At 43.7% G+C, this 20,899-nt stretch overlaps 1 protein-coding gene across 5 annotated transcripts in view; it reads right to left on the bottom strand.

Moving 5' to 3' along the window:
* The window catches only part of LOC115084059 (corticotropin-releasing factor receptor 2), a 670,575-nt gene that overhangs the window by 196,703 nt on the left and 452,973 nt on the right, over positions 1-20,899 (bottom strand). For 4 of the 5 annotated variants that reach the window (XM_029588361.1, XM_029588363.1, XM_029588362.1 and 1 more), the window contains one exon: positions 5,642-5,748. In XM_029588361.1, coding sequence (XP_029444221.1) covers positions 5,642-5,748 — 107 coding nt within the window. Of the gene's footprint in view, positions 1-5,641; positions 5,749-14,340; positions 14,428-20,899 lie in introns of all 5 variants that reach the window. The other variant, XM_029588365.1, reaches the window with a different exon arrangement.

The following is a 20,899-nucleotide window of genomic DNA, read 5'->3' as shown; positions in this document are numbered from 1 at the left end:
ACGCATCAGGGCCTTCCCCAGTTCCCTCCCAGTCCGGACTAGGAGGGAACTTCCCAACCCTCTAGCCTAACCTCCCTTCCCCTATCCTAAATACCCCCAATTTTCTCATTTTACCTTTTGCTCATGCCTATGAGCAGGAGCAAGTTGTGCGCGCCGGCACTCTGCCGGCGCGTGATCCCCCAGCACAGCGGCAAATGGCCGCTGTGCCGGGTGCCTCTAGCCCCACTCTGCCCCGTACCACCCCTTTTTCTAGCCCTGGGACTTACATGCATCCCAGGTGTTTATGCGTGTGGCCAGGCCCTTTGAAAATTGGCCCGGCACACGTAAGACCCAGCCACGCACGCAAGTTTTGAAAATCTGCCCTTTAAGGAAGATAAGGCCATTGCGGAAAGACTAAACAAATTCTTTGCTTTGGTATTTACCAATGAGGATGTTGGGGAGATACTTGTTCTGGAAATGATTTTCAAGGATGATGATTCAGATGAATTGAACCAAATCATGGTGAACCTTGAAGTTGTAGTAGGCCAGACTGACAAACTGAAGAGTTACAAACTGCCTAGACCAAATGGTACACACCCCAGGATTCTGAAAGAACCCAAAAAATGAAATTTCAGATCTGTTACTAGCAAACTGAAACCTGTCATTAAAATTGTTCATTCTACCTGAAGACTGGAGCATGGCCAATGTAACCCCGATATTTAAAAGGGCTCTGAGGCAATCTGGGAAACTACAGACCAGTGAGTTTTATTTCAGTGCTGGAAAAAATTGTGGAAAGTATTGACATAGTTTAATGGTAATCAGCCAGCATGGTCTTGTCTCATAAATCTTCTACATTTTTTTTGGAAGGGGTTAATAAACTTGTGGAAAATGGTGAGTCAATAGATTTAGTGTATTTGGATTTTCAGATGACATTTGACTCCTAAGAATATAAAAAGATGTTATAAGAGGCAATGTCATTTAATGCTAAAAGATATGAAACAGAGAATAAAATTAAATGGTCAGTTTTCTCACTGGAAAAAGATAAACAGTGGAGTGCCTCAGGTTTCTGCACTTGGACCGGTGCTTTTTAATATATTCATAACTGATCTGGAAAGGGGAACGACGAGTAAGGTGGTCAAATTTGCAGAAGACACACAATTATTTAGAGTTGTTAAATCACAAGCAGATCCTGATAAATTGCAAGAGGATCTTGCAAGACTGGAAGAACGGCCATCTAAATGGTAAATTAAATTTAATGTGGACAAGTGCAAAGTGATGCACATAGGGAAAAGTAACCCACATTATAGTTATACAATGTTAGGTTCCATATTAGGAGTTACCACCCAGGAAAAAGATATGGACATCATAAGAGGGCAATACATTGAAATCATCAGCTCAGTGTGCTACAGCTGTCAAATATACATATAAAATGTTAGAAATTTCTAGGAAAGGAATGGTGAATAAAATGAAGAATGTCATAGTACTTCTGTATCGCTTCATGGTGAGACTGCACCTTGAGTATTGCATTCAATTATGGTCGCTGCATCTCAAAACAGTTATAGTTGATCTGGAAAAGGTTCAGAGAAGTACGACCAAAATGAAAAAGGTGATGGAACAGCTTCCCTATGAGAAAAAGCTAAAGAGGATAGGGCTGCTCAGCTTGGAGGAAAGAACTGAGATGAGATAAGATAGAGATCTCTAAAATCATGAGAGGACTAGAACAGGTAAATATGAATAGGTTATTTGCTCTTTCAGATAACACTAGGAGGCACTCCATGAAGTTAGTAAATAACACATTTAAAAGAAATTGTAGAAAATTCTTTTTCACTCAACGCATAATTAAATTCTGGAATTCATTGCCAGTGAATGTAGTTAAGGCAGTTAGTGTAGCTGGGTTTAAAAAAGGTTTCGATAAGTTACTGGAGGAGAAGTCCATAAATTGCTATTAATCAAATTGCTTATTAGTGGTGTAACCCCTGTTTTGGAGGATTTGCTGCTCCTATGGGCACACAACTAATTTATATCTTTGGGGCTTCTCCGGCTAACCATTCCATCCTATGCTGACTCTTAATCCATGGGGGAACTCTTTTTATAGGGGGGGGGGGGGGGGGGGGGAGAAGCTCTCGCTTTTGGCCCAGATGATGAGAAAAGGTCGCCAGTGTGTGTGCAGTCATTCGGTATTTCCCATGAGGTGAGAGGCTGTAAGAACTCAGACAGAACCAGGTCTGATTGTTAAAATAAAGTTTACCGATTAATACTTATAAACTAAAGTCCGTTATCCAGAAGTATGAATATTTATCTAATGCTACAGGCATAATTCTGGGTAGATAGGTGTCCTTTTACCAGAACTCTGGGTAGAGCCCGTGGAGATTTTAATTGTACAAACTCTCCCAGTGGCTTTGTGGGAATCCTAGTGGAGGTGTCCCCAACTTTACTGCCAAATATCCTACCTTTGGTCATCTTCTTCTCAGATATCCAGCCCATCCTGGTCCTTTGCTAGTAGATATACGGATGAGGGTATCCTGCTCTTACTCTTCCTTCTTTAAAGATTTTTTTCATCCTTATACTCCGATCTTTCTGGGAACTTCTCTTGGGAAAAAGTCAGTGGGATCAGGCAAGTTCTCTGCTCTGAAATCCCAGTGGGGAAGGGGGATCCAAAAGCTCCCCACTCTCCTTAAGTCCAAAAAATACTTTAAGCTTAAACTGGATATCTCTTCAGCCTTCACAGTCTCTTGCAGCAGGATCCATCATTGGTGCTTGCCCACCTAGGGTTTAGAGTAGGCTCACAGGTCTTTGATCCCCTGGTGAGAGTCCTTTTGCCCCTAATGGGTATCAGGCTTAAAAGTCTATGTCTCTGAAATTTATAAGAAGGACCATCAGGCAGGGAGTGCACTAGCAGATGTCACTTATAAAATAAACTCCTTTGGGTGAAGCTGGGAGGCCCCACCAGAGTGTGGAAAAAATATATCCTTACTGCTTGACTGCTTCCTCAAACTGAACCCCATGGTGTATTAACATGGCTGTGCTAAACAGTCTTCAGGCAGCCAATCCAGATTCTCCAGGTGGGAGGAACTGAGGGTATGGACGGCTCCTTACTAGAGTTTTATAATACAGGGACAGTGACATCTGGTGGCCAGATGGGGAAGGTACTTGACACTAACTTTCAAAGACAAACAGTACAGGTATTTTCTACAAAGATTTGCATAAAATAAATGCCTTAAAAGCATCCATGCAGTTTATAACTATGCAGGCTATTTGCAAATTTCACCCAAAATTGTAGGTTTATTTGAGAAAACGTTCAATTCACCATATTATGAGAACTGCAGTATTAATGAAAGACATGTTGCATTTTAGCAGACAAAATTTTGATTTCATAATTTTATATACTAATAATTTAATAAAACCTATTGGCAAGGCATTGTAAGTTACTGCATGTCAAACATGCTGGAAAACTCATTGCCAACTAATTAATTGAATTTTCAAATCTTCTACCAAGCAGTGCGAAAAGATGGGCTGCATAGTAGTAGAATAAACTCAGTATTGGTACAGGCTATAGGGTATAACTCGTACCGAAGTGTAATCAATAATATATAAATAGAACATGTTTGAGCAATTGAATTCCATATTTTGAAGTATTCCTCATTCAATTCATCATTAATCACCAGCAGCATTGACTAAGAACATAGGTTACCATTCTGGGACAGACCAAGGATCCGTCAAGGCCAGCATCCTGTTTTCAATAGTGGCTAATCTAGGATACAAGTTTCTTGCAGGTTCCAGTTCATTTTTTATCTGCATGTTTCTATTTATACTTTATGGTCTCTTTATTCTGTATTTGGTGAGGGTCTGTGTGTATGTCAAGGTGAGGTATTCTGCTAGCATGTAGTTTCTGAGTTGGGGTCTAAAGCAACTCGGCTTGTTCCATTTTCCTAATAGATGAATTGGTTTTCTAAGGCCTGGTGTAATATTTGTGGTGTTACCTTTTCACGGGTAGGGTTGTTACTGTTTGAGTCTGGCAAATAGTGTGATAGATTTATAAGTTTTTACAGGTGCTGAGTATATTTTTTGCCAGATTTTGAATTATAAGACAGTGTTCCTGGTAGTGGAGGGAGTTGTGGCGCTGTTGCTGAGGTGACACCAGATTTTTAATATTTTTTTTTTCTGTGGTGAGTGGTAAGAGGAAATGGGGGTGTTTGCCTGCCATAGGTCATATAAGATTGAATCTCTGATGGCAGCTACATGGGAACATAGACAAAAGATCATTTAATATTTAAATTTGTGATATCCAATTATGTGTTTTTACTGGATTGTTCTTGGGTGGGTGGGAGGAAGGAGAAAGAAGAAGCTGCCGATTGTGATCAAGCTTTTAATTATCAACAACTTGGGGAAAGGGAGGGCTCATAGGTAGCTAGGAATGCCTCTGGCACAGGTACTCTGCTGCAGGTTATATATTTGCTAGAGCTGTGGTACATGGGCATTGGGCAAGTCTGCTGACTAGAGTACAAATTTGCTCATCCAAGGGCAAGGAAGAGCTGTGGCTGGCAAGAGCGTTGCGGAGCCAGCACAGGTGGAGGGACAGGCCTGCACTTTTGGCAAGTAAATGGCTCTTTAAAATTGCTATGATTGTATGTTACATTTATGCGCATAACTCCTTTTAAAATTCATTACTGGGCATGTCCCTATCAGCTCTGAACACCTATAGCCATTGTACAGAGCTGCCATATGTCCAGCAGCGTGCTAAAAATGATCAGTGTTATTACCACCATACGGCCAGCCTCCTTACCCTTTTTTCATGGTGAAAAACATAAAGGGGTAGATATTCAAATGTTACTTAGCCGGATAAATCGGACTTATCTGGCTAAGTGGCTGCTGCTGAATATCCAACTATACCAATCATGACTTATCCGGCTAAATAGTTAAGCCATATAGTCAGTGAGCGGGCAGTGGGCATAATTGGGTAGTGCTACTGATCCGGTTAACTTAGCTGAATAAGTAGCAATAATGAGCCTTATCTGGTTAAGTTACACATGGAATACAATGCATAGACAGAGGTCTAATCTATAATCCAAAACATTTTTATATAATATTTCAAACATTTATTACAATTCACTTTTATTGAATCTTCAATATACAAAACAGAATATACAAAATCAGACCATAAGTATCTGAGGTGCACCCCACAATTAATAAAACAGAATATATTATGTAATGTTACACCACCACCTTTAAAAACCACCATAGAATTTCAATCATACCAGCATTTCCTCACAGATAAGTCTTATCTGGCTACATTTCAAAGCCGGATATATTTTAATATTGGCCCCAAAGAGGTCAGGAATATTAGACTGCTCAAAAAAGTAATCAATTACCCTGCCTGGCAGATTAAACCCATTCTGCTGTTAATAATGTCTTCTAAATTAATGAATCATTTACAGCTATACATTTACATCCACAGAGGGTCCACAAAACGTCATACTGTGGCCCAGTCATTCGCTATGCAGTCACAGACTTTACACCAAGAAATCATATGCTCTGATCAGGAAAGCGGGAGGCATCCAATTATTTTCCTAGAAACTCACTAGATTAAGGGATCAAATTATGCCAAGGCATAGACACAATCAGAGTCAATAGAGCAGACGGTAGTGGAGGGATAATTACTCACCTCAAGCACAAAAAAAGCAAGAAGGCCACGATAAGCGCTACCACTGATATACAGTGCCCCAGGTAGTTGATGATGAGTGCAATCTTGTAATGCAGCGGATACTTCCTCTGTAGATGAGAAGATAACATGGTTATATCAGCAGGGCTCTACAAGGACCCAAATTAGAGAGTATTAAATCCATTTAGGAAGCAGCAATTATTTTTGACTAGAGGAATATTCTATTACAGCAATCCAAGGCCTGCTGTTTGGGGATTAACAAAGTCTACTGTCCAGAGACTTCAAACGCATTTTTCTGCCTGGCTAATAATTAGAATAGAGTTGCTTTTTCTTTGCATTCTCCATGATTAATTTAAATGAAAGAGGAACTGCGAGAGAAAAAACAGACTTTTCTTTACTATACTGCTGCATCAGCGATAAGACAAGGTTGCTGGTAGTATTTCAAAAATGTTTAAGAGCATTACAGTTATAGAATTCAGGCTAAGACAGGGTGGGCACAGAACAACTTAGAAATCGGAGTTCTGCATGAGCAGATGAGTTTGTGTACAGTAGCAGCTGGTGAGATCTTAAACTAGGCAGAGAGCAATTTTGTAGAGGAGAACAAGGGGATATGTCCCTTCTATGGTCTTCTTTCCCAGCAGGGGGCTTCATTCCCATCCACCCCTCACAGGAAGTGGGCAGAAGTCAGGTGGATTCTGACAAGTAGGCCCTACCTTTACTCACAACTGAAACAGCCTGCCTGGAGGGAACCTCAGTTCCAGGCCGATATAGTAAAGTCCGCGGGAGAGCGGATGAACGCCCGCTCTCCCGGCGCGCGATTCACTATGCAAATTAGGCGGCGTGGTAGAAACGGGGAAAAGGAGGCGCTAGGGACACTATCGCGTCCCTAGCGCCTCCTTTTTGACAGGAGCGGCGGCTGTCAGCAGGTTTGACAGCAGACGCTCAATTTTGCCGGCGTCGGTTCTCGAGCCCGCTGACAGCTACGGGCTCGGAAACTGGACGCCGGCAAAATTGAGCGTCCAGTTTTCAGCCCGACAGCCGCGGACACGTCCACGCCCCTGGAACGCCCCTGGCCGGAACCACGCCCGTGGCCCCGCCCCGGAACGCCCCCGATGGCACGACGGCTGCGACACGCCCCTCCCCGACACGCCCGTCCCGGGGCTTGTGCGCACCGCCGAGCCTATGCAACATAGGCACGGCGCGCGCAGGGGGTGGAAGGGCAGCTTTTCGGGGGTTATGCGTGTATCTTACGCGTATACCCCTTTGAAAATCTGCTCCTATGTGCGCAGCATCACTGCTGGCAACAGAAGGCGATTACCACTTCTCAATGAATAAAGCACCAACACTTGCATTGATATGGTTTGTGCTGCTTTATAAAGTGCCAAAAACATGTAACACTGGTACTTAGGCTTCATAAATGAGCCCCACTCTGCACTAATTCTAATTCAATCTTCCTAGATTTTCCATAAATGTAAAATGCTGTACAGCTGCATACCTTCAAGGATGGTGCACAAAGTACTTTTTTTTTTCTATTTAATTTTTTACCTAACAGATTGCGTTGAGGAATGGTATTGATAAAGCCTTCTGTTTTTAATAACAAGATTAGACTTACATTTTGTATAGGATGCAAAGATCACAAGATACTTATAACAAACACAAACAAGTTGGAAAGAGTTAGAAGTTGTGTAACCTAGGGGTGTGTTTCGAGTTCAGGTGGCTCCAAAGCTAGACCAGTTTTTACCACATTCAGGAACCTCTAACTCCCTCCAACTTATTGTGCAGTGATTGCGTCACTGCTGATGTCACCACATGAACATACAGACAATAGCAGTTTTACAATGTCAAATGGCTACAAAACAAATAGTGGTGTCATATGAATTATGTTATATATTTATTTATTCTATACGCAAACATTCTCTGCCTCCATTACCATATTTATAGGATTCCCCTTTCCAGAGTTTCTCCATTACTTCTCCTGTCATTTTTCATTCACATGCTTTAAGCCAGGCTACGTCAAATAATCCTGAAGGGAGTTAAAATTCAAAGAATATGAGAAAATTGTGCAGCGATCCTTAGTCTGTGGTGCAAATGACCTCTAAAAAAATATGTTATTCTGCTGAAGGGTAGACAGGATGAAGCACAAGTGCAATACAGTTTGAAAAGAAGCCTCCAGTGTACCACATGTTCTGCCCGAAAATGCAAGCTAAAAAAATAAACTACGAAAGAATACATCTGAAACCAGGGTTTAGTTCTTCGTCACAATTTTAGCTGCAGGATATGCTGTTTTTGGTGGTTGAAGCACCTGCTCTGGAGACTCTACGGGGTTTGGGTGAGTTGAGGGGAACAGGGAGCAGAGAAAAGGGAGCGGACCGCAAAAGAGCAGCAAGGCCAAAGTCTGTGTGTCGGCTCCAGTGCTCGGATTTTGCTGCCATGCAACACAGCGCTGGAGTGTCAGCTCCATTTCTAAGAAATGTTCTCAGATTAAAAACATGCCTTGCACAAGTTAACGCTTCATAATTTCGTGGCAGTGAGCTAAGGATCAACAGTTGCACTACAGCATAGTTCACACATGTTTGATGAAGCAGAGGAGCTCTGCTTAGCTCCCACAAAGCTTTAAGGTTGGAAGATTTCTGTTTGGATCTTTAAAGTCATTTTCTGAAGAATGGGCTGTGCGCGGCACGGTTTCCAGTTCTTTTGCATTCCACAGTTCAGGTAAGAGGGCACAGCAGTTCTGGCTTCCATGTGTTGCGCCCGACGGTCACAGGCAGCTGCGACCTCTACTACTCACCTCTTTTCTCTCCTCTGCTTTTAGTCTGGGGAGGAAAGCCATCTCCGCTTCTCCACGCCGACCCTCATGGTGTTCCCAGGACAGCATGGGCGCTCCTGGCAGCGATCTTACTTCCGGGGTAACCTAGGGCACACGCGTGCGCGCGCCTGGCCCCTTCTTGAGCGTGTCATGGCGGGAACCTCGGGTGCGTCCCCACCACATGATGTCACCCGCTTCTACTACTTAAGCTCAGCTGATCTTCAGTACGACGAGTTAGCAAGGATTCCAGTCCTGCTTTTCCGCCATTCTGCGACTCTGGTTGCTGTTCCTGTCTGAGTGTTCTCGGTACCCGCTCCTCGGGGGCCTCGCTCACACTCAGGGCTATCCGCTCCTCAGAGGGCCTCTCTTACTGCCTCTGCTCTCTTTCAGTGAGTCCTGCATCGTTCCTTGGATGACCTGGCCCTGCTCCGTTCCAGGTCTTATCGGTGCCTAAGCTTCAGTCTACTTCTTTAGTGCCGAGTGAGTACAGTGCCTGCTCTCCACCTGCCTCTACCTTCACTGTGTGGATTCTCGGGTTACCCCGCTCTGTGGACCACTACTGGGATCCATACCATCTTGTGCAACTTGCCACTGGCGTCCGGCCTACCCCGCGTTGCGGACCACTACCGGATATCGCCTGCACAGACACCAGCAAGAGAAGGTATTCTTCAGGGCACCCCACGCTGTAGGTTACCACTGGCTCTCTATTACCTTGTGTACATCCATCTACTATCTCCGGCCTATCCTGCACTACGAGCCTCAACCAGAGATATCCTACACAAGCACCAATGAGAGGAAGTATTTCCAGGACCATCCCGAGCTTCTCAATAATATTCCACAGTAGAATGTCAACTGGCTCGGAAAATGCTGGCAAACTAAATTCCTTGTAGACTGTGATATTTTTATTGGACTGGCTGAAGAAATAATCAGAAATGTTATAGTGCATGAGCATTCCAGTCCACACAGGCCTCTTATTCAGGTGTGACTGCCAGGCTGAAGAATGGAAAAATACTTATTTTGAAAGAATGCTTTAGAGTGCAATTTCTTACAGTAGGGATCTTTATGAGGTACAAAGTGATGACTCAATCAGCGCAAACGAGCAGAAGCTTAGCTGCTGGTGTTGTAAATATTGTGAATGAGGAAGGTTTTTATATAAATCTTCAATATAATTGTGAGCAGGTGCTAATGGTGACCTTAGTGAATCAATATATTGGTTAATCGATTCCTTGGTTCAGTTTATTATTTTTTTGGATCTAAATGAAGAATATACTTCATTTCCCATGTGTTTTCAAAGTCATCTTTAAGGAATGTTACGGATCAATTTGAGACAGAGAGGCCTGGTTAGGCAAAGTACTATCCCACAGATGCGAGAATGGTATATTGATGATGATTCACCCAGGCTTGTTATATTTCACATATCACTTTTTGGGGTATTTAATTTTATTTTTTAATTTTATAGTTATTAAATTTCAAATTTTAAGTACATTGAAAATCCAATGTCTACAGAAAAAACGGAAGTCAAAAACTCAATATTCAACTTTACAAAGAAACAATATATATAATATTAATTCTTCCATATTATAAGCATAATGGGAGATCCTTAATACATAGCGGTATTAAAGGCAAAATATACCATATCGAATAGTCTTGAGACTGGGCACTCCAATGAGCTAGCAGAGTGCGCTGAAGAAGGTGCATAAGCACCCTTGCCCATGGAACCACCTCTAGGGTGGCCACCATCAAATCTAACACCTTTAGATAAGACCACACCATTGGGCGTATTGTTTCTGTCAATAGTCGCACCTGCGCCCTCAGCTTCTGAATGTGGCCCTCCAGCAGGAACCGAACACTGAGATACTCCAGTGTCCTGCTTTGTGTTGAACCGAACACTGAGATACTCCAGTGTCCTGAGATAGCTGTAGACTGCTCTTGGCCAAGTTTACTATTCAACCTAGTTCCTGTAGCAAAGAGATCACCTTGCATGAGACCCAAAGGCTCTCTTCCAGACTCTTGGCCCAAATCAACCAATTGTCTAAGCATGGGTGAACCAGAATGCCATCCTTTCTCAACACTGCCACAACCACCGCCATAACTTTGGAAAAGGTTCTGGGCGTAGTGGACAACCCAAAAGGCAGCGCTTGAAATTGATAGTGTCACCCCAAAACAGAGAAACACAGAAACTGTTGATGCTCCAGGTGGATGGTAATACGAAGGTACACCTCTGACAAATCCAGGGACGTCAGAAACTCCCCTGACTATACTGCCATTATCACTGAGCGTAATGTTTCCATGTGAAAACAAGTCACCTGCAAATGAAGGTTGACTCCCTTGAGATCTAGGATGGGATGAAAGAAACTCTCCTTCTTGGGCACAGTGAAATAAATGGAATATCAGCCCATATTTTTGTGAGACCTGGACACTGGAACTATAGCCCACCTCCAATAAAAAAGAGAGGTGACCCCCCTATCTCCTGTTTCCGGGGATGGGTCGGCAACCTTTATTGAGAGGCTCAGGGGGCATCACTACCTTAGCCTGTTCCTCTTCTGGGCTGGCTGGGATGAAAGTACTGAGACCTACCCAAAGGCTGAGTCCTCTGGGACCTGCTCCTCTGTAGGGTCTAAAGCATTCAAAACCCTTAGCATGACCTCTCTTGCCAAAGGGGTGTGGCATCTGCTTCTTAACCTCTCATAACCAAAGAACCTGGGACTCACCCCACTTATTGGCCATTTTATTCCAGTTCACTCCCAAACAAATGTGATCCTTTAAAAGGCAATTTAGTAAGATTAAACTTTGAAATTGTATTGGCTGACCAATTCCTGAGCCATAGCTGACGCTAGGCCACTATTACTGAAGCCCACCCCTCTGGCCAAAGTACGGTCCAGGTCACAGCCCACATCTGCCAAAATGGTGGCTGCCGTTTCAATCACTGCCCTGGAATTCACACTAGATTTATCAACTTCTTGAGAGCGAAGTAAACAAAAGCAAGCCACCAGGGAGCAACAAGAAGCTATCTGCAAATTCATTGCCATCACTTCTAAAGCCTGCTTAAGGATGACCTCAGTTCTTCTATCTTGAGCATTCTTCAATGCCGCTCCCTCTTTTACAAGGACAGTCGTCCACTTGGTGACAGCACACACAAATACATCCACTTTTGGAAAGCGCAATTGCTCTCTCTCAGCCAGATACAGGGGGTACCCGCCCTTCTAAGGTTCATCCCACTTTAAAATTAGCTTCCGAGACACCTCATTCAAGATCAATCAATTCTTGAATAGCCTCCATAATAGGGAAGAAACATAAGATTTTATGCAAAGAAATCAAATGGGATCTTTGGCTCAGACATGGAATCAAACCCCGGTACACCCAGCATCTTCAGTGTCTGGGAAATCAGCGCCGGTAACTCATCTCTATGAAAGAAACATACCATAGTTCTATACAGCTCCAGCCCCAGAGGAATTTCCCCATCCTCCAGGGAGTAAGGATTGGCATCATCATCCATGCTGTCCGGGTCCCTTTCGGCATGACCTGCAGCAGGCCTAGACGTACTCTGATGCTTTCTTGCAGCACCAGGCGTGCGGGAATCCGCAGCCTGCAATCCGGAATTATTAAGATTGGCTGGGGCCAATAACTGTGCCTGAAGAAAGGACTGCTGCCCTTGAAAAAATTCCACCCAAGAAAAGGCAGCGGGGTTCATGCCAAAACTAAGAGGTGTCGGTCTTGCGCCCACTGAACTACCTTCCCCCTTTGACGAACCAGTTATGGAAGCCCCAATTCCAGGTGAAACCTCTAGCAGCTCTCCTTGAGCCTCCAAACAGTGCTGACACAAGCTAGAGGGAATGCCAGGCTGAGCTGTCCAAATATGGCAAGCAGAACAAAGGGTAAGGCGCTTAGGCTTCTTTGCTATCGGCACCATAGTCATTACACAGCACATTCTAAACAGGTGTCTGAGAAATGTGCACTCAGCTGTGCTCACAATAGGCACTTGTAAAAAAAAAAATAGGCGCCCATGTACTATTCAAGTAGCCTGTCAAGTTGAGCACCCATCTAGGCACCTCAGTTGTGCACCTAGAGACGCCTACTTGGATGCACCACTGTGCATCCAAGTAGGCGTCTCTAGGTGCACAACTGAGCACCCAGGTGCGCACCCCTATGCACCCAAGTAAGCACCCAGCTAGGCGCACAAGATGCAAGCGTGAACCAATGTCCCTGAAGAGAGCAGCCTTAGGAGCAGAGAAAAGGCACGGGAATGCTGCCGTGGCCTACCATGCGGCGAAAAATCTAAGCCTGAGAGTGGGGCATAGCCCAGAATGCTGCTTAACCCGCCAAGCTATCCGAGTCCTCCACGCTCCCCAGGACGCTGGGTCGGTGTGCCGAGCATGGAGACTGGAGGGGAGAGGAATCCCTAAAATCAACTCCCCCCTTTTACATTTTTTTTTTAAATACTCTTTACCTGAGCTCAGCCCATCCCAGCCAAGTACAGAGTCGGTCTCCGGCTGCGGGGGGAGAGGACAGATATTTTCTCCGCCGGGCTCAGCTTCCTGCATGCTCTTGCCTTTCAGCTGGTTTTTTGGTTTTTTTTATTATTACAGTTAAGTCCATACCGGCAAAAATCAGCTACCTGGCAAAGGGTCTCATCTGATGGAAGGATCCAAAGAAATCACCTGAGAAAACTCGACTGAGGGAGGGACCATAAGGAGAGTGGGGCAATAAACGTCTTTCTTCTTTTCTAACACAATCCCCAGTAGGGAAAGGCTGTTCCACCTATTCTGGAGATGGAGAATACTGGTGGGCTGTCAGTGCAGGGGTAAATGTGCTGCCTTGTCAGGTGGTCATGGATCCACCTATCCAAATGCTAAAAAAATGTAACTATAATTTCCTTAGAATGCTCTTTGGTCTTCATTTTTACAGCTTTCCTTTAGATTTACAGTCCTACCAATGGTACTGGACTTAGAGGATCTTTTATCCAGAAAAGCTGACCATTTTTAATGATTCACAGGTAGAGGTCAATTCTAAGCCAATTGTTAGGGCAGAATCTTTCATCTGTGTAAACTTGGAACTTCCACAGCACAGGGGTTGAACACTTATGCAAGCAGCATTTTTCAGTTTTTAGTTTTATTTTACAAAAAGTGCAGTGAAATAATGAATTGTGACTTTGAAAATGTACTTTAAGAGCATTCTGGTTTGCAATAAACATATTGTCTGGAACAATCTGTATAAGTGTCATCTGTAATCCACACATCTGCCGACTTTTTAGGGGGTTGAGTGCTTTTGCAAGTGATAGATTAGATAGTAGAAATCTATATTAGGCACAATCTCATAAAATCTTATATTGAGTTCTTTAAACGTATGAGATGTATAGGAGTGATAATGAGGGTAGAGAAAGAAGTTATTAAAAAAAGTACAGGTAATTTTTAGCGGTTTAGGTATTTGACGGCAAAAGAAATATTTTTAATTGCCTTTTTATTTATTTGTAGGGGCAGCACCTGTTTTAATACTTTAAATGTTAAGAAAGCAGCATTCAGAAGATACGGGATAATAAAACTTGAAATGAGTGATTAATCGCCAAGAATATTTCTCTGTTAAACTGCTGACAACAGTGCTCTAAGCTGTTCCTCCTGAGGAAGCCCATGATAAAGAGGCCCAAAGGCCTTTGTAGGGGTCCTTACAACTTCATGCAACAGGAAAAGAATTGTGTATTTTTCCACCTTCTGTAATAGTGTTTTATCTTGTTTTATCTATCCTTCCTACTGCCTATTTATTTTACCCCCCGCCCAGTTACATTCTCCTTGTTGAAATGTATTTTCCAAGCTTTAAGTTATTATGTGAACCGGTATGATGTACCCACTAATGCCGGTATATAAAAGTTTCTAAATAAATAAATAAATAGTGGAGTCCTTACAGTTCTGGGGTCTTTAAAATTTCATGTACCAGGAAGAGAATAATTGTTGTCTTTTCAATCTTCAGGAATAGTGAGGTTCTTATAATTCTGTGTAATAGGGAGAGAGAAATTGCATTTTTTTAAACATTTTAGAACAGCTGGAAAAGAACTGTGGGGTCTTCGTGATCCTGTGTATCAGCAAGAGAGACTGTGGGGGTGGTTTCAACCTCTCATAAGAACTGGAGAGAAGGAGCTTTTGAAAAATTTCTCAGTATTTGATATTAGCTCTTCTGAGAACATTGTTTCCTTATGTGTACTGTACGAGCGTTTGTATAATTAATGCTTGCTACTTGGATTGTTCACAATATTGTTTATAACATTTTTGGACTTGTGACATGCATATTTTCTGGGTGACATAACATGGTATAAGTGTGGGAGTGAATGGTTTGAGCCCTTTTACTGGATCATTCATCAAGCTGCGATGTGGCCTTATCGTGTGCGTTAGGGCCTTATCGCCTGCGATAACGCCCTATTGCACGTGATACCGGCCGCATCGTGGCAGTACTATTCAAATTAATTGAAGGGGAGGAATGTGGGCAGGGTTTGGGTGGAGTTATGTCCTGGCAGCGCTGCAGGCAATGTTTTTCACATGATCACTGGCAGCATCGTGGGAAATAACAACACCTTTTCCCATGGCGCTATGGGGGTAACAGTGTGCAGCGTGGTCACACCGTGGGAGGCGAAACTGCACCGCCGCAATGCGGCCAGCTGCACACTATCGCCCCGCCCCTTTTTTGTTTGTGGGCCATGATGAATTTAGGCCTTAGTTTGTTGCTTTTATGATTTTGTAAGATGTAGAGTAATCTTAATAATAAGATATATTAAATGTGTTGAGATTACAAAATATTTTTATTTTACAATTTTGAAAAATTTCTTGAATATGATAAATATTCTCCTAATTGGTTGAGAAATGGTTGTTTGAAGGGTGGTTATTTACTAAAGATTATATTCAAATCCACAATGCACCCCTGCATTTATAGTTATAAGGCCCATACAATAAACTTTAATATGCATGTGAAGGCCCTTTGTGAATGCTAAAAATAACATGCTATGCAGGAAAATCTTAATGTGTATGTTAAAAGTGGTCCAGAAAGTTATTAGCATAAGCACACTAAAATCAGCATCTCAACAAATGCAAATAAAGGAACATAATATGTTTTATAATACTCAAGGTAATTAGCATGACATATTTTCCCCTCCAAGTTATTTACTGAATGCTTGCTAATGACTCAACATTTAACCTCTGTTTGTTAATGTGCATGCTATTGGGAAGACTCTGCTAACCACAGAGGGCCTAAGAATTAAGGCCATGTATCAGTGGTGAAAGTGTTAATTTTTCACATAGATCCTTGAAGCTGAATACATTTAATCACAATTCTCTCTGCCAAACCACAACATAGCCTAAACATTTTTTAAAGGATTTCTTACACATAGAAACATATATTCACACTAGAAATGTCTTCTACAAATAATGGAGCGGATTTTAAGAGCCCTGCTCGCCTAAATCCGCCCAAAACCGGGCGGATTTAGGCGAGCAGGGCCCTGCGCGCCGGGAAGCCTATTTTACATAGGCCTCCCGGCGCGCGCAGAGCCCCGGGACTCGCGTAAGTCCCGGGGTTCTCCGAGGGGGGCGTGTCGGGGGGGCGGGCCCGGGCGTCGCGGCGTTTCGGGGGCGTGTCGGCAGCGTTTTGGGGGCGGGTACGGGGGCATGGCTACGGCCCGGGGCGGTCCGGGGGCGTGGCTGCGCCCTCTGTACCCACCCCCAGGTCACAGCCCGGCGCGCAGGAGGCCCGCTGGCGCGCGGGGATTTATGCCTCCCTCGGGGAGGCATAAATCCTCCAACAAAGGTAAGGGGGGGGTGTAGACAGGGCCGGGCGGGTGCGTTAGGTAGAGGAAGGGAGGGGAAGGTGAGGGGAGGGCGTTAGAGGATTCCTTCCGAGGCCGCTCCGATTTCGGAGCGGCCTTGGAGGGAACGGGGGTAGGCTGCGCGGCTCGGCGCGCGCCGGCTATACAAAATCCATAGCCTTGCGCGCGCCGATCCAGGTTTTTAGCAGATACGCGCGGCTCCGCGCGTATCTACTAAAATCCAGCGTACTTTTGTTTGCGCCTGGAGCGCAAACAAAAGTAGGCTATTCGCGCTCCTTTTAAAATCCGCCCCAATAGTTGTACATCATAAAAGCTGTTCAAGCAATGTTCCACATCTCATAATACACAAGGCATTTAACTTTCACAGTGGTATGTAAACAGTCTCCAAGATACTGGCATAAATGACACGATCGTTGCTAGCACTGCTATGGTTGGTCTGTTCAATGAGCACTGCAGGTGTTCAGAGGCAAGAACAAGAATAGCATTTTTATTTGGGGGTAAAGGCCAGCCCACCCCCCCTGGAAGATCACAAGAACCGGGGGGGGGTGGGGATCACAACATAGTAAGTGACTTTAGCCAGTGGGCTCCCCTATCCTTGCATAGAAAAAGATAGCTTGTACAAGGCACCACCTGGGATATGGGAAACAGCCATCCCATCAAGACAGTTGAGACATGGAGGAGAAGCAGAGAATAACAGAGAGAGAGAGAGAGAGAGAGTAGTTGCTCATGGCAGAGGAAATGAAACATATACTAAAGCACTTAAAAAAAATGTATTTACACAAAGGGCATATACTTTCTGTCATTGAGACTGCTAGTGCGGCCAAAGACCACTGTAGGTGTTCCATGCCTTAAGGTCAAATAGCAGTCTAAGCCTCAAAAGCTTCTTTGAGCTCATCAATTATTTTGGTTGGAGCTCAAGAATTTATTCTGTCCGCTTTAAGGAATTAGCAGACTGTATCGTCCAGCAAATGCAGTGAGTACACTATGGGGCAGATTTTAAAAGCCCTGCTCGCGTAAATCCACTAGGGTTTTTAGCTGATTTCTGAACATGCAAATGTCAGTTACACTTCTAAACTCCACAGGGATTGAATTCGATAAAGCTGGAGCAGCCCATGAAAAAGTCCTGGCACATGTTACAGCATTCTTAAAGTTAATAGTTGGCGGTAGCACAAATAATTTAGCATTCATACCAGGTAAGATTTGCCTTAAGAGAACAACATTCTGAAGCATAGAAACATGGAAATGACAGCAGAAAAAGATCAATCGGCCCATCCAGTCTGCCCAGCAAGCGCCCACACTTTTTTTCCCATACTTATCTGTTTCACTGACCACCAAGTTCAAGGCCCTTGTTGATAACTGTTTGATTCAAATTTCCTGCCACACCCTGCCATTGATGTAGACAGTAATGTTGGAGTTGCATCAAAGGTGAGCATAAGGCATAATGGTTAAGGGTAGTAACCACCGCATCAAGCAAGTTACCCCCATGCTTGTTTACCCAGACTGCACAGATCCATGCCTTGTTGGATGTTGTCTGAATGTAATCCTCTTTTCCACATTTCTCCCTGCCATTGAAGCAGAGAGCAACGCTTTATATGCATTCAAAGTGAAATATCAGGCTTAATTGGTTTAGGGTAGTAACTGCCGCAATAAGCAAGCTACCCCCATGCTTATTTGTTTATCCAGACTGTGCAGTTCAGACCTTGTTTGTTGTTGTCTGAATGCAAATCCTCTTTTTCACCTTTCCCCTTGCCGTTGAAGCAGAGAGCACTGGTGGAGTTGCATTAACCGTGTGAAGGCTTTTTGAGTAAGGGTAGTAATTACCAGATAGTAAGGATGTGCACAATTATTTTTTTCGATTCGTTTTTGTTTTCAGGTTTGGGGTGGGCCATTTCGGTCCACTCCCTGAATCCAGAAACTTTTTTCGTTTCATTTTCGGAAATGGACCGAACAAAAAAACAAACTCGCCCCAAACCTTCAAATTTACTTAATTACAACCCCCCCACCACCCCGATTCCCCCCCCAAGACTTACTAAAAGCCCTGGTGATACAGCGGGGTCCCGGGAGCGATTTCTCCCTCTCGGGTCGTCGGTTGCCACTAATCAAAATGGCGCCAGAGGCGCTTTGGCCATACCATGTGACAGGGGCTACCGGTGCCATTGGTCGGCCCCTGTCACATGGGAGGAGCAATGGATGGCCTGCGCCATTTTCTAAGATGGCACCTTCCATCCATTGCTCCTACCATGTGACAGGGGCCGACCAATGGCACCGGTAGCCCCTGTCACATGGTAAGGGCAAAGGGCCACCAGCGCCATTTTGATTCCTGGCAGGCCCGACAGCCTGAGAGCGGACGATCGTGGGGGGGGATTGGGATGGTGGAGGGGAGGTGTGATTAAGTAAATTTGAAGGGTTGGATTGGGTTGAAATTGCCTAATTCGTTCTAAGCTAATGCACATCCCTACCAGATAGTAGCCTCCATTCCAGCAAGCCACCCCCCATGGCTCTTCTCTTCATTCCCATCTTCTGCATACAAAAGATTATGAACCACAACCTGCATTCTGAATTTTTACCACCAATGTAATTGCTGTAAAAGAGGGCTAATGTGGTCCCAACAAGATGTTCTGGACAACATACGAGCTGCAGCATTCTGGATTAGTTGGATAACCTTGAATATCTTATCAAGAAGCCCCAAAAATAGTGTAGCACAGTAAACAATAATCCCCCACACTAATGACTGGAGCATAGTCTGGAACATATCTGAGGTCAAGTATGAGCGCAAAGGTCTTAGCATTCTTAACTTGAAAAAGCAAGACCGAAAGATGTTTTATATGAGGCTTCATTGTTAAACAAGAATCCAACTGGATTCCTAAACTACTGTTTTCTGAGAGCCTCTAATACTTTTGCCGGCATATCGAATGTCACTTGGACTCTCATTCACAAGCTTTCTACCAATCCACAATATCTTTGTCTTATGAAGATTAAGTAAAAGACCATTTTCTGCCAGCAAGGATTTCATACATTCCCAAAACTGGACAGTAGGCAATGCTACTGTTGACACACTTGGAACATAAAGCTGAACATGATCAGCATAAATATAATATAATACACCCAATGGTTTCACCTTCTCAGCCAATGGGGCTAAGTATAAATTGAATAACATAGAGGAGAGCACAGACTCTTGCAGATCACCCCCAGTGGTTTCCATGCCGAGACATCTGTCCCTAATAGCACTTTCTGTTCACGATCACAGAAGAATGATGTAAACCAGGACAGTACTTGCTCATCTATTCCAGTGGCCTGCAACCTTGAAATCAGGATGTCATGCCTAAGAGTATCAAAAGCTGCAGAGACATCATTTATTTATTTAAAACCTTTTCTATACCGTCACAACGGTTTACAATGAGGCATGTAAATATATATTTGGTGAAATTCTTACTAACAATGTGCCAGAATATTTATCGGTAACAAGTATTCATAATATAAGGTATATGTTGTATGATCTGGATCTTGTCCTTTTTAAAGGACAAGATCTGCACTAAAATTCCTGTCGCACTGTGATCCAAGGTCCCTAATAAAGAATCAAACGGTGAAAAGAAAAGCAACTCTGTACTGTGTGCCTTTCTAACTAGAGTGCATTCCTTTTCTTCCACTACAGAGTGGTCACAGAGGAGGGAAAGGTTAGATGCCAATGCTCCCCAGATTGCCTCCTTCCATACTCCCTTCTCTTTCTCAACCATGTCCCCTCTTACTGACACAGAAAGCAAATGGTTATAAATATGTGCTGACGTCTGTTGTGTGGTCTGCTAGAACTCTGTGTTCTTCTTTCACCTCCTCTCTTAGGGTATAGTAGTTCTCTTACTTCTTCACTCAGCACTGAGAAGAAATCCCTATATGCCCAATTTGTTTGAAGCCCTTCAGAAGCAAGCAGAAGGAGCAGAGAGAAAAAAAGGCACTAAGAATGCTCAGTTTTGCATGATCATATTATTTAGTTTTCTGTCGGTAAGTAAAATGGTCATGTTATTCAGCCAATGCATTTCCATTTTCTGTGCACTATATAATGGCATGAGCATGTGACCAAGAACATCTCTTTGGCACCGGCCTCAAGGCTGCCAATGCTATTTGCAAATGGGCATCAATCCTGCCCCTTTCTTTCTCCCAGACCCCTAATGAAAGGGTCCGAAGAGGTCTGACCCTGTCAAATTTTTCAGTGGAGGAAGGGGGATCAGAGGGGGGAGACCCCGGCTGAGCTCACCTCAGCTGAGCTGGGTCGGCCTGGGCCTCACCGCTATCTTGTGGGGCAGGAGGGATATTAAAAGACATCAGGGAAAGCCTGGAAATCAGAGTTAGGACCGAGAAGGCCATTTTTTTTTTAAACAAAATGAAAAGAAAAAACACATTTTGAGGTATTATCATGGATAATGATAAATTTGATCCAAGCGTTGAAGAGGAAGGATTGTGTGCATTTGGAACAAGGTAACAGAATTTAATTTACGGTAACCTTTAGGATGGATCACTTAGTACTTTGTATCAACTATGGAAATTTAAGATGCTGTTTGCATTGACTTAGTTTATGCACCTCTGCTGACTGCACACAATGTCTTTGCTTGAGGACCTTCCATAATACCTGTTTGTGTATATTTCCAGAGACGTCGCAACT

This window comes from Rhinatrema bivittatum, chromosome 2 (genome assembly GCF_901001135.1).
Source record: "Rhinatrema bivittatum chromosome 2, aRhiBiv1.1, whole genome shotgun sequence".
NCBI lineage: Eukaryota > Metazoa > Chordata > Amphibia > Gymnophiona > Rhinatrematidae > Rhinatrema > Rhinatrema bivittatum.
The sequence above is the reverse complement of the archived record's forward strand: the minus strand, read 5'-3'. Positions and strand labels throughout refer to the sequence as shown.